Here is a 12862-nt window from a genome sequence, read left to right as displayed (position 1 = left end):
TTGGTAAATAAATTATCTGAAAGCAGTGAAAGACCTGAAACAGCATAGTCTAGTAAAGGAAATACATAATAAAGACGCAATAGCTGTTTGGTGTCTCATGTGGAGGACTAGGCAGATGGAACCAGTGCTAAAAATAGTGAGACTAAGTGAGAATGTGCTGTTGGTGTAGTGTGTAAAGCCCATATGGACCTGGGGCAGTGAGCATGCATACTGTACAGCCTATATGCTACTGCATATATTACAATCATCACAATAATAAGATGATCATTTGCATTTGCTGACCTGGTACATTCTGATCTGCTCTTGCAAGTGAGAGGAGGAGCTCCAGATGATGTTGGCCTTAACCAGGCTCCTGGCTTGCTCCGCCCACTTCACTATGAAGTCCAGCATCTCGTTGTACTCGTCTAGATGAGCGTCAGCCTGGTGAAAAGAGGCCCAAAGATGAAGAACAGTGTATCGGGACTCCTTCATTTTAAAAGGTACAAGCACGGAAAACACCAACACAGGTGTGGAACAATTTTGTCTGATTTTTTTTTCTGGCTTGAATTTAGCTTCTTTTTAGACAGGACATACATATACCTTCTTTAGCCAGACTGTCCTGTACTCTGCCAGACGGAGGGTGTGGTGGTGGATCTCTCTTAACTTGGTGATGGCGTCGCTGACTTGTTTGGCCAGAAGCGGATTACGCCGACCACAGTCCTGTACGGCAGCGTCCAGCTCCGCCAGCGTCCTGCCACAGTTCTCAAGCTCGTCACAGAAACCCTGAGTGAAACAAAATCAGACACCCATGAAATGACACAAGTAGTGAGACCACTATTGGCATTCGGGAATATGGATAGCGCACAAAACTGATTAAAAACACACTTGAGTTTCTTCTTTGGCTTGATCAATGTCGGTGGCCTTCTGCTTAAGTGCTGCAGAAATGGATTTCATTTTTTCAGACACATCATGGATCCTGGAGTTGAACTCCTCCTTGATAGCTCTGGTCTTCTGAATGTCTCTCTCCTTGGCTTGAATCTTGTGCAATAACAGGTACCATTTGAAACATTAAAATGACATCATAGATTCATGAAAGTAGAAAGAAAGTAGAAAATGCATTATTTCTCTTATAAACTACATTACAGGTCTACTTGACAGCGGTTATGTACCTGATCTTCAATAGAGCCCAGAGCTAAGGCAGCCTCAGCCAGCTGCATGGAGATCTCTGAGGGCAGGATGGTGTACAAGTCCAGATACTTGCTCTGCTGTTGCTCTGCGATTTTATCCACATTCTGGCGATGGGTGATCAGTTCCCCATGCATTACCTAAATAGAGTGATAAGACACTACTCTAACTACACAATATATAGTGTGGACCACAATATAGAACGTGTGCTTGCTAATGTGAATGACTATGATGAAATCAAAAGAAACAAGTCACCTCCAGCTCTTGCGTGAGAATGTCTACATCTGCTGTGGGATTGAGCAGCAGCTCTCTGGAGTCCTGAATCCAGCTCTTCACCAGGCTTAGCCCCCTCTCCACATCTTCCCTGTCTTTGAGTTCCTGCTGGACACGTCCTCTGCCTGTTCTGGACTTCTGCAGGAGACTGGGAGAGACAAACACCAAAACTCCTAAATAAAGCTCACAGTAATCGCGGTTTGTAATCGGAAACTGGTTTACAACCACCCAACAAGAAACGGTCTGTTCTGTTCGGGTCTTTACCTCTCAAACTGATCTTGGACGGCTTTGATCTCCTTTAGACTGGGCAGCTGGTCGAGGTCGGCGGTCGGCGCAGGGACCCCGACATCGTGCAGCAGACTGAGGGCGTACTGGCGCAGGAGTGTGAGTGAGGACTGCTCCCTCTCCAGGTCCTGAGTGACCAGCTCGTGCTGCTCCAGGTGGGACTGCAGCGTGGCCTTAGAGGCTTTTTCGACAGCACACTCAGGAACACGACTTCTCAGCTCTTCTGCCATAGTCCTCACTTTCATCATCTTTAGATATTACAAAAAGGGTTTAATGAGGCTAGTTTGCAAACAGCAGCAATAGGCAAACAAATACGTTACGGCTTTGCTATGATAACGAATCATTTGAATTATTTGATTAAACACTCATGTCTAAGCTAAGCGGTGACGATGATTGTTGCCAAAGCCCAGCGAGGCTTTGAATGTTCTGAACCAGAACTATTCAACTCTGTCCGTAGGCAAAAATGACACTGGTGTTTGCATATGGCATGTGCCCATTTTGGAAATGTTGTGTGCTTATATGAAGTTACCTTCTCTCTGAACGTCCTCCACTCATGAGCCGTGTCCTCCAGCACCCTCTCTTGTCCTCGAGCCACACTGCGTAGCCTGGTCCAGCGCTGCCAGACCGTGGTCATGGAGCGGCTAATGGTGGCCTTGCTGGCATCGCTGCCGATCAGCTCCAGCTGAGACGCCTGCTCCTCTAGGCCTGTGAGCTTCTCCTGGAATCCATTCACCATGGATACCAGTGACTGAAAGTCAGAGAAGAAGGAATCACCAAATGGTCCACGATAGATTATTTTAGAAAGCTAGTGAGGTTTTCTGGGTTCTCTTTTACTTTATGACTTCTGAGTTTCTCCTCTGCCTCCTGAATGGTTGCAGCCTTGGCTGTAGAGAACTCAGTAAGCTTCTTCTCCGCTTCATTCATCAGCTCAATGGCCGTCTGTCGGGCCTCTTGATAGGATGTCCATTGTGCCACACAGCTGTCAAAAACATGATAAATGTAATCCCTACATTACGACAACATTACCTTTGTCGCTGCTGTTGTTGGAAAATAGAGCCCAGACATCCATGCGACGTACCTGTTCAAGACATCCTGGTGACACTGAAGCTGATCTCTGACCTCCACACCTCTCTGCTGTGCCGATTCCACACTCAGCCTCAGCTGTTCTTGGGCTGTTGGGTTCACCAAGTTTTCCAGTTGGGGTGGAAGTGCCTCCAGTTCTCGTAGCACACCCAGGAACTCCTGCTCGGTGGCCATGATGTCCTCCTGCTGCCTCAAGCACTCCTCGTAGTTCTCCACGTCCACTCCCAGACTGGCCTGTTGCAAGAAGCTCACGGCATCCTCGAGCCACTCACATGCAGCCTGCATGCGTGAGTGGTACTTCTGACACAAAGCCAATGCTTGCTCTAGCGTGATCTGACAGATAAGAACACGACATTAAGATAAGAGATAAGATTGAGATAAGAACACAACATTAAGATAAGACTGAGATAAGAACACAACATTAAACAACATTCTAGATTATTTTCCAACAGGAAGTCATTCTTCTGCTTTACAGCATGCAAGTGGAAGCAATATAAGAGGTTAATTCCCCAGGGCAGTAGGGGTTAAGTGCTTTAAGTAGTGCTTTAAGTGTCTTGCCCAAGAGCACAATTCAGGTAGAACCTAGACTCAATCTACCAACAATCATATGGTTCACAGCTTAGCTGGCAACAAAGGTAAATAAGAAGACCAACAAACAAACAAACAAATTATTGCAACAAAGGTGCAGCTTCAAAGGTACAACATGTAAGAAAGTACAGCTGTGGTTAACCCTAGCTTCAGCACAGTCTTAGTTGGAATGGTCACTTACCTGTTTAGAGCTGAGAGCACGTTGAACATCTGCCTCTAGCTGTGCCATTTCCTGCAGGCTCGAGTCCACGTGAGCTGGGACGAGTTCATTAGCACTGGTGTACTTCTGCTTCTCCCTGGTACTGAGTGCAGCCACAATCCTGAGTCGAGACTGCACTTCCTCCTGCATGATCTGCTGCTTCCGGATGTCCTCCTGAACCTTCTCCACCTTCACGTCCACAACCACAGCGCAGCCCAGCTCATCCCTGATCTGCTGTAGCCAACTCAGTGTCCGCTGCACTTCGGTCTCAAAGTCCTTACTCTGCACAAATCTGTTCTCACACTCCACTATCAGCTCTCCAACAGATGACTGTAGAGATCGGAGTTCCTCTTGCCAGGACGTCACCCGCTGTTTAGAGGCCTCATGGGCCATTGGGTCTATGTGAGAAGCAAGGCTGCCCATCTGTTCCATCAGCCTGGAGAGGTGGGAGCTGGCTCCCTGAAGGCTGGCTGCCAGGGCATGATAGTTCTGTAGTCTCTCCTCTGCTGACTGAGTCTCTGCATTGACTTTGACAAGCTGCTCTTTGGTGGCTTTTAACTCAGAGTCAACTTGCATGGCCATGGCTTGGTGATCCTCAAATGACTCCAAAGTGTCATCTAAGTGCTCAACTCTCTGTTCTATCAGTCTCTTCAGACCATTGTAAAGGCTGACTAGCTGAGTCATTTCCTCAGGCTGCCAGGGTTGACCAGTGCTACGAAAGCCCTCTTTTTTCTGGTTGAGTTCACTAACAGCCTGGCCTAGATTTACTAACTCATCAAGCAGTGCTTTATAGTCATGCTGCAAATTGATGACCTCCTCTGTCTGTAGCCCAACTGGCTGAGTGCCAAGGTTATGGAACTGCTCTTCCAGTTCTTTCAGGGCTTTGTGGGTCACATCGATAAAGGAGGCGTACTCCTGACGCGCAAGAATGGCTTGTTGTATTTTTTCCTGTTTTTCTTTGGCTAATGCCAAGACATTGTTGTATTGCTGTGGAAGAGCGTTAAGTTTCTCATCTAGGTAGCAGTGGTCAACCTCACTGAGAGTTGGCAAAATATCTTGGCCTGTTCTTTGGACAATTAGCAAGAGATTCTCATATTCGGTTGCTTGATCTAATATTTGTTGGTATTTTATAAGTTGTGCACTTAGTTCGGCATCTCCATTCATGAGGTTGATTTCGGGAAATGTCACAATATCTGCTTGTTTCAACCACTGGCATGTCTTCTCTAAATCTGCCTTGAAATATTTCCTAGTTACCAGTACTTTCTCCAGCTCTTGCAGTCTTTGACTACACTTTTGCAAAGCTACCTCAAAAGTATTCTGCAGTTCTTGTAGCTTAGTTAGCATCTCAGCCTTCTCATCTTCAGTTGCATCCTTCATCAGGTCCCGTCCTTGTGACCACAGGGAAGTCAGCTCACTTTGGTAAGCTCTCAAGCTGCTTTGGATGTTCCTGCAGGTTCTCACCTGCTTGGCCAGGTCATCTGGTAAGAGGGCTATGTAGTCATCAGCCTGCGCTTTCTTCTCATTCTGCTGAACCCAAGTGATGGCCTGGCTCACAGCTAGCAGGAATTGATTCCTCTCAGTGAAAGCCTTACTGAGGTGCTTCCTTCGCTGGGATACTTTGACACTTAGTGTCTCTACCTCCCTTTGGGTCTCAGAGATGAGTTTCTGCAATCGCTGCCTTTCATTGAGACCCAGGTGTGCTAAAACCCTGTCTGCATCACTCATGGCTTGAGCCAACAGAAGCTGTTTTGATTCGAGCTCGCTGCAGATGCTCAGGTGGTCAAAGAGAAAGCTCTGTGCCAGCTCTGGTGGTGGGCTCATTTTCATAGCCTCAGACAGGGCAGGCCGCTGCTCCTCTGCCCACTCTCTTGCCTCTTTCAGTCGAGCCTCAACCTGGCTCATGTCCTCAAGCGTCACAACGGAGTCCTGTATCTTTCTCTCAATGAGGCTCTCGAGATGGGCCCAACGCTGCTCAAAGTGACTTATCTGTTCCTTCACCAGCTCTTTGTCGTCCAGATTTAAGTGATGCATAACTTTCTGACGCTGGTCTTTCAGGTCTTCGAGAGTGTTCTTCTTTTCTTTGAGGGCAACAGAAAGTTTCCGGAGAGCCTCCAAATGATCAGACGAGCTCTCTGCATCAGTCCTAAAAACACAATAAATGAAAAAAAAGTTAGACTGCAATTGCACATTAGTACTGCTATGAACCGCTGATGTTAAGAGCCTACCTAGCAAGGTTGTCCCACTCCTTGGAAACTTGTTCAAACAGGGCTTCCATGGCTCCGATGCAGTTGTGGTACTCCCTGGTCCTCAGCAGGTCCTCTTCCCTCTGGGTCTGCAGCCTGCTGGCCTGATGACACAACTCCAGCCACGCGTGACTCAGGCGATTAATCTCTGTGTGCTCTGGACAGGCTCTGCCTTCAGTGAGGCTGCTCACACACTCGGTCATCTTAGTCAAAGTAGTCTGCTTGTTTTGAAGCTGCTGGCCAAACTCCTATAAGGAAAATATGAGTGTTTAGGAAAAAGCTAAAAAATTATTTTAGATAAGTTTATAATACTTAAAAAAAACAAATTTCAACTGGTTATGGCTTTAAATACATATCACGACAACATGTTAGCATGTTAATTAAACTGTATTTCATGCATTTTAGTTGAATCTGGACAAAAACATTATGTTTATTTGTTTCTGTTTTTGATCAACAGTCAAATTCCTAATTACATATCACCCACTAAAACTGTGGGATTGTGTATAAAAAAGGACCTGATTCCTACGTTTCACCCAAAACGTATGTAAACACCCATGCATCCTAACTGACATTGACTTGAGTTATTAATGAACTGTACGATGGCAGTTCTTACTTTGGCTTGATCCAGCATGTTATGAGCAATCTTGGGCTCCAGTTCAGCTGGTCTCCTGGAGAGGCTTTGTAGTTGTTGTTCCAAATCCTGGAAGAGCACAGATAACTCCTGCTTCTGTTCCTTAATCTCTCTCCAGCTCTCGGACAGCTGCTGAGCTCTAGTCATCCTCTCTTCGATCTGTGGCGTGATTAATGTGTCATCAAGTAACAGTAATGCTCAGGTTAGTACACGATAAACCCACTAAAGTATGGAAATAAAGTTACCAAACTCACCATGGTTTTGATCTGCTGGATCTTGGCAGCTGTGGTCCTCACAGCTTCATCAGATAAGTCACACACTGAGCAAACCAGATCAAGATAGGTGCTGGCCTGCTCCTGCAGGGCCCTGAAGTGCTTCACCTGCAAAAAAAAAAACAAATTAAATAAACAGCACTTAGAGGCACCTCATTCTGCATATATAAGCCATATATATGAAATATGTGAAAACTGGAGTTCTCCAGTAACTGGAGCTACTGGATCACAGTCATCCACTCACTTGTTTCAGCGCCTCCTGCAGGCCAAATGGGGTCTGTGAATGTAGCTGTATCTCCTCTTGGACAGTGGAGAGCCAGGTGTCACACTGCTGCAGGGTGTCCTGGTGACTAACGTGCTTCTGCAGCTCCCGGTCAAGACTCTGATAGACCTGATGAGACACAGGTTCAGTGGTCAGTAAAAGACGCCAATTAGTTCTTTGAAATACTTAAAATCGGGTGTCAGCTGTAGAATAGGAGAGATGCTGACCCGCTGGGCGGTGCTGCAGATGGCTGAGTAGCTGTCTTTGGTTCCTTGTTGGTGGACCTGAACCTGCTGGCTTATCTTGGCCTGAACCTGTTCGGAGCAGTGACTGACAAGGCTATCTCCTTTCTCCTTAAGACTTGTCAGACGCTCTTCAAAGCCAGCTATCTCCTCCATTATTGCCTGGGGAGAAAGAGAGCTAGAAAGATTACTTAGGAAACCGTGTAAATGGAGCTATTAAAGTAGCTAAATATGTAGCCTTTAAGGTTAATTTACCTTAAAGGTCAGTGCATTTCAACATTACAACCAAATTATTACATGAATGGAAAGAGTTTGGCAACCAACAGCAAACAATGCTTCTGTAATCTAGATCAGTGTTGAAAAGCCCCTGGTATACGAGTGGTCCCACTATGTTAAGAAAGCCCTGTGCACCTTGTGTCTGGCCAGCTGCTGAGTGGCCGTTTCTAGATTGGCGCTGCGCGTAGAGTCCGAGGTGACCAGTCTACTAGACATCTGCAGCAGCCACTTCTCCACCTCCTGCAGCTCCACGTTGTAGTCCTCATGTTCTCTCACCCCCTCCAACAGCCTCTGGACATGAGCCTGCAATTCACACAACAATTACACCTTCTAATATTTGCCGCAGTAATTGATTATCAGTTGAACACTGACTGCAAAAAATGTCGAATGATGAATGTGAAAGTATTTATATAAAATCAACAGAATTGTTTCATGCTAAATATTTATGCTAAATATGTATTAAGGAAAGAATGCAGTACATGACTTGCACCTGTAAAAACAGGAAGGGGGAATGAACTCTATTTAAAGATCAAGTTTTTTGCAGTTGCCAAGACCCAAAAACTGGTACTTATAGCACAATTTTGGGATCCAGTAACTGACCCAGTACACTAAACCTTAAGCACACTCTCTGCCACACACATAGCAATTCTATTAAATTTTATTATATACCATATACACCATGTGTTTCAGTACTGTTCATGCAAAAAAAGAAAATAAACATTCATTTTAAAATTCTGTTTTACTTTATTGAGTATATGTACTGAATATGCATAAATAACCTGCATATTTGCATATTTATTTATATATATATATATATATTAAAAGAGTTTTAGACTTTTTTTCCAAAAGTGTCGAGATGATGTTTTGCATGTTTGTGTATGTTGCTTTGGCTGCTGTGTTTTATGTTTTGACAAAATGAGTATTAGGGACTGCAAAAAACTAATATGCATCCGGGTGAATACCTTGACATTGTTGCATATATCCTGGTAATCATTTTTCATCTTGTTCATGTTTTCAGTGATGGTGGGGTCATGCACCGTGTCGAGCAGGGCTTCTCCCTTCTCAATCACAGCCCTCACCGCTGCCTCATGAGACTCCACAGTTTGCTGGATTGTCTGTGGCAAAGATGGAAAACACTTGAATCAACAGATGCACGTTCACGCTGTGCTTCTTGCCTTCTGGTCTCTAATACGTATAATCTAATACATCAGCTTGAGAAGGGTCTGACGTTCAGCAAATGAACCGAACAATGTGTGTTACAGCAGGAATCAGTACCGCACACTGAAACACTCAACTGTAGGGTGAAACACAAGAAAATAGCAGAAAAACTAAACTGACTAAATGCGAATCATTCAAAGAACACTGAACTGAATGCAGCACAAACATACAGGAAACACATCACAAATCCAGCAAACAGCCTCAAACCAACCTTGTATTTGGCCAACTGGGCCTTCTTCTGATAGAGCTCAGCTTTAAGTTCCACAGCGGAGGCCAGCATAGATTTGGTCTCAGTAAGCCACTGCCTCTGGGCCTTGTACTTGTCTAGGTAGTCCTTTGACAGCTGGATGCACTTCTCCTGTGCACTGAGCTCCGCCCGCACAGCCCCCACCAGCTCCTCCAGCTGGCCGAGGCGTGCGGCGATCTCCTCCTTCAGCTGCTCCACCTCCGGCTCCTCCAAGAAGGCCATGGCCCTCTCAGCCTTCTCCCGCGTGGTCTTCAGGAAGGAGCGACCCTGTTCCATGTCCCCTTGCAGAGCCTAAATGTTCCAGTAGAGTGGGGAGAGGCAATGTGGAAAAACCGTATTGATTTACTTGAGCGTGGAAAGCGTGTGGGTGAGTGTAGCACTATAGCAGCAGCCACAGGTGATGTAACGGTGGAGGACTCGGTACCTCGAGTTTTTTCATTTTCTTCTCCATTGCAGCGCGGTCAACAACATCAATGCTGACGGCCACGCTGCCGAAGTTCTTCTGGGCGGTGCACAGCCAGTCAGAGAAGGTGCTGAAGATGTTGTGTGCTTCTTCGATGGTGGACACTTCCTCCTTCAGCTGTTTTATCGTGTCCTGTAGAATACACAGAACCTCATGCACTGTACTGTGTGTGCTCTACATGTGTGTGTGTGTGTGTGTGTGTGTGTGTGTGTGTGTGTGTGTGTGTGTATGTGTGTGTGTGTGTGTGTGTGTGTGTGTGTGTGTATGTGTGTGTGTATGTGTGTGTGAAGCCTACCAGCAGGTGCAGAAGCAGGGCGTGGTAGCGTGAGGTGAGCTGAGTAGCCCTGGTGCTGACTCTGCTGCTGATGTGAGTATCTTCCAGAACCTGCTGGGCCAGAGTACTTAAGCCCTCTATCTCCTCCTGGTAGACCAGCACCTCCTCATGCCATCCCTGCACAACACAATAAACACCACTTCACTGTTTAAACCTACAGCCAATTCACCCAATACAACACTGCTTTAAATATGTTGTGTTATACAAGTCTTACATCCCATTACAGCAAAGGGTCTATGTCTCAGAGAGATTGGTGGTTAGATCGATCTGTTATACTTTACATGAGGGTTCCCATAAGTTATTTAAAGACTTGCTAAGACAAACCTGTCATCACTATGTAACACAGTAGTGATTTCACAGTTACACCTGTAACTCTTAGCATTTATCATCTATTTCCCCATGAGCAAATGTTGCTTTGTTAACATTACTTACATATTATTTACACTCATGTTCATGGTTAGTTAATGTTAACTAGTGCTCAGAGTAATGTCAGCTATGGGAACCCAACCACGAAGCGTTAGACCAGCGTGCGTGGCCCCCCAGACCTTCAGCAGCTGCAGCTGGGCTTCCTTGGTGGTCCGGTCCGAGCGCCTTCCTTCTCGCAGCTGACCTTTGCCCTCCATCCCTCTCAGCCAGTTATCCAGACGCTGGAACTTCTGCTGGATTTGCCTGAGCTTGGCGAGGGCGCTGTTGAGCTGGGAGCGGGCCTCGCCCAGCCGGGCCTGGTAGGCGCCCCACTCCTGCTGTGCCGTCTCCAGGACTCGCTCCTCCATCTGTGGCGCCCCCCAGGGGATGACCCGCTCCCGGCTCCCCAGCAGGGTGTTGAGCAGGGCCTGGCCCTCCGTGCAGTGCACCTGCAGCTCCTGCAGGGGGTGAGAGTCGCTCTACTAGACCTGTTCTATTATAGTGATTCAACTACACTTGTTCTGTGATAGTGACTATATATATATATCTGAGACTCCTCCATCTAAAACTGATTTATCGACATATAGCACTATATAAATAAATCTGACTTCTAGACTAAGTCAGTCCATATACACGTGTGTTCCCACCTGCAGCTTTTGCAGAGTTTCCTCCAGCGTGTCGACGTCTCCCTCCAGCTGTGTGTAGCAGCCCAACCTCTCCTGCTGCTGCTCCAGCCAGTCCTTAAACTCGTGCAGACTGCCTTGGTAGTCCTGGTGGGCCAGCACCAGCTCCTCAGCCTTTCCCACAGCATGCTGGGTAATAAGAGGCCCCACACTCAATTCACCAATACAATAGCACACATTGTGAAATGGACTTAACTTTGTAACTTTGCACATGGAACTGTACCTGGGCCTTTTCTTTAACCGTGTTGTACCGTTCTTGCAGGTCTTGAATCTCCAGTTGGGTGACGTAGTGCTCAGCCATGTTAGAGCCCTTCACAGAGATCATGTCCAGCACAGAGCTATGACTTAGAACTTCCTCCAGCAGCAACTACAATCAACAGAAATCAGTCAGTTAAACAGTAGTCCCTAAATAGTCTCTATTTACACAGACATAACTGGTTCATATTATTTGAGCTGTTCAAAATGCATTCTGCCAGTGATCTTTGTTGATGTTTTGACAATTGTTCCCTTTAAAGACTAAATCAAGTTTTAACACTGAAACGGTGGCATGTGTCATCACATGTTGGTTGGAACTCTCTACAGTAAGTCTGCCACTGGAGAAACACGCATGTTATTTGTAATTATGTTTTGCATTACACAGCATATGGTGGAGCGGCTTTGCCATATTGTTGCGAAGCATGCAGTGACAGCACTACCTTGGCCTTGCCCAGGTTGGCACTTTTATCCCTCATCTCAGAGCACTGTTTGTCTGTGGAGCTGAGGCTCTCTTCCACGCGCTCAATCCAGCTCACAAACTGGCGCACATCCTCCTGGTAGCTGGTCCACTGTGAGAGTGCTGCCTCCAGCTGGCTGTGAGAACAAACAGTACAGCAGTGTCCTGAACGCCACCTCCAGTGTCCTGAACACCACCACCAGCGTCCTGAACGCCACCACCAGTGTCCTGAACGCCACATCCAGCAGGTGTTCGTTCAAAGCTTGAGAATTTTCTACTGCTCCTCTTAAGTGATGAAGCCATTTGCATACAATAATTTCCTTTTGCTGAACAATCAGGTGGATTTGACGTGACCCAGGAGTAATGGTACACTGAATGGTACACTGACCTTTTGCACTGGATGGACGTGGACAGCAGGCCATCCCACGAGTCCTTCAGGTCCTGGATCTGCTTGTGCACCAGAGGAACCCCCTCTGCAGACGTGTTCCTCTGCACAGACTCACCTCGCGTCACCAGCATCTTCAGCTGGATCTCCTTCTCCTGGCGAGCTGTGAGCAGCGCCTAGAATAACAGCAGGACACTCAGTGGATGAGGCTGCAATCCACCTCATGCGGAGATCGCAGGATGAATTCCAGCCTGTGTACCTCCAGCTTGATCATCCTGCTGTCCAGTACGTTCTTATCGGCCGTCGGCGTGCAGTAGGTCTGTAACATGTGGCAGGTGTCTGCCACCCAGTTCTGCAGCTCCTTCAGGCTCTGGGAAAAGAGCTGGTGCTCCGAAACGATCCGCTCAATCCTCGAGGTCTTTTCCTGGTGAAAAAGGCCCAACACGTTGGAGCAAAAATCACACTTAACACCGGGACCTGTCAAAAATGAATCATGGAGTAAAGGTTGTGGCTTAAGATTTAAAATCTTAAGTAGAATATTAAATGTGTTAAAAAGACAGTACTGAGAGTCATTTCATATCTTCTCAGGTAGATTTTTTTTAGAGTTAATAATTGTGATTTATCTTTGTTAATTAATGGTTAGGTCTTACATTGTTACAAGACTTACATTGTTATATTCATGCACAACAGACTGTGAGAAAGATACATGTTAATATCATTGGACAGAATAACGGTATCAATTAATATCACATTTACTGGCAAAAATATCCAGTAAATATCCAGAGTTTAAAACCTACATATCACTACAATGGTACATCTGTTTAAACTATAGGCTACACAGTCTATGCCGACAACCCAATATATGTCGAGCGCATGGGCTCCCTGTCCCTAAGCACA

At 46.3% G+C, this 12862-nt stretch overlaps 1 protein-coding gene across 9 annotated transcripts in view; it reads right to left on the bottom strand.

The window, feature by feature from the left end:
* Nucleotides 1–12862, bottom strand: part of LOC143501301 (nesprin-1-like) — an 80546-nt gene that overhangs the window by 27988 nt on the left and 39696 nt on the right. For all 9 annotated transcript variants that reach the window (XM_076994958.1, XM_076994964.1, XM_076994957.1 and 6 more), the window contains 26 exons: nt 12225–12389; nt 11969–12141; nt 11564–11717; nt 11092–11235; nt 10833–10997; nt 10326–10643; nt 9742–9897; nt 9408–9578; nt 8948–9274; nt 8481–8633; nt 7654–7821; nt 7228–7404; nt 6983–7129; nt 6721–6846; nt 6449–6625; nt 5818–6083; nt 3575–5735; nt 2801–3138; nt 2557–2701; nt 2252–2470; nt 1702–1970; nt 1420–1585; nt 1149–1304; nt 865–1017; nt 580–762; nt 283–420 (listed from right to left, as the gene is read on the bottom strand). In XM_076994958.1, the coding sequence (XP_076851073.1) occupies nt 283–420; nt 580–762; nt 865–1017; nt 1149–1304; nt 1420–1585; nt 1702–1970; nt 2252–2470; nt 2557–2701; nt 2801–3138; nt 3575–5735; nt 5818–6083; nt 6449–6625; nt 6721–6846; nt 6983–7129; nt 7228–7404; nt 7654–7821; nt 8481–8633; nt 8948–9274; nt 9408–9578; nt 9742–9897; nt 10326–10643; nt 10833–10997; nt 11092–11235; nt 11564–11717; nt 11969–12141; nt 12225–12389 (6915 nt within the window). The remainder of the gene's footprint in view (nt 1–282; nt 421–579; nt 763–864; nt 1018–1148; nt 1305–1419; nt 1586–1701; nt 1971–2251; nt 2471–2556; nt 2702–2800; nt 3139–3574; nt 5736–5817; nt 6084–6448; nt 6626–6720; nt 6847–6982; nt 7130–7227; nt 7405–7653; nt 7822–8480; nt 8634–8947; nt 9275–9407; nt 9579–9741; nt 9898–10325; nt 10644–10832; nt 10998–11091; nt 11236–11563; nt 11718–11968; nt 12142–12224; nt 12390–12862) is intronic.

This window comes from Brachyhypopomus gauderio, unplaced genomic scaffold (assembly GCF_052324685.1).
Source record: "Brachyhypopomus gauderio isolate BG-103 unplaced genomic scaffold, BGAUD_0.2 sc168, whole genome shotgun sequence".
Taxonomy (NCBI): domain Eukaryota; kingdom Metazoa; phylum Chordata; class Actinopteri; order Gymnotiformes; family Hypopomidae; genus Brachyhypopomus; species Brachyhypopomus gauderio.
Note: the sequence above shows the minus strand (reverse complement) of the source record. Positions and strands in the feature narration are given on the sequence as shown.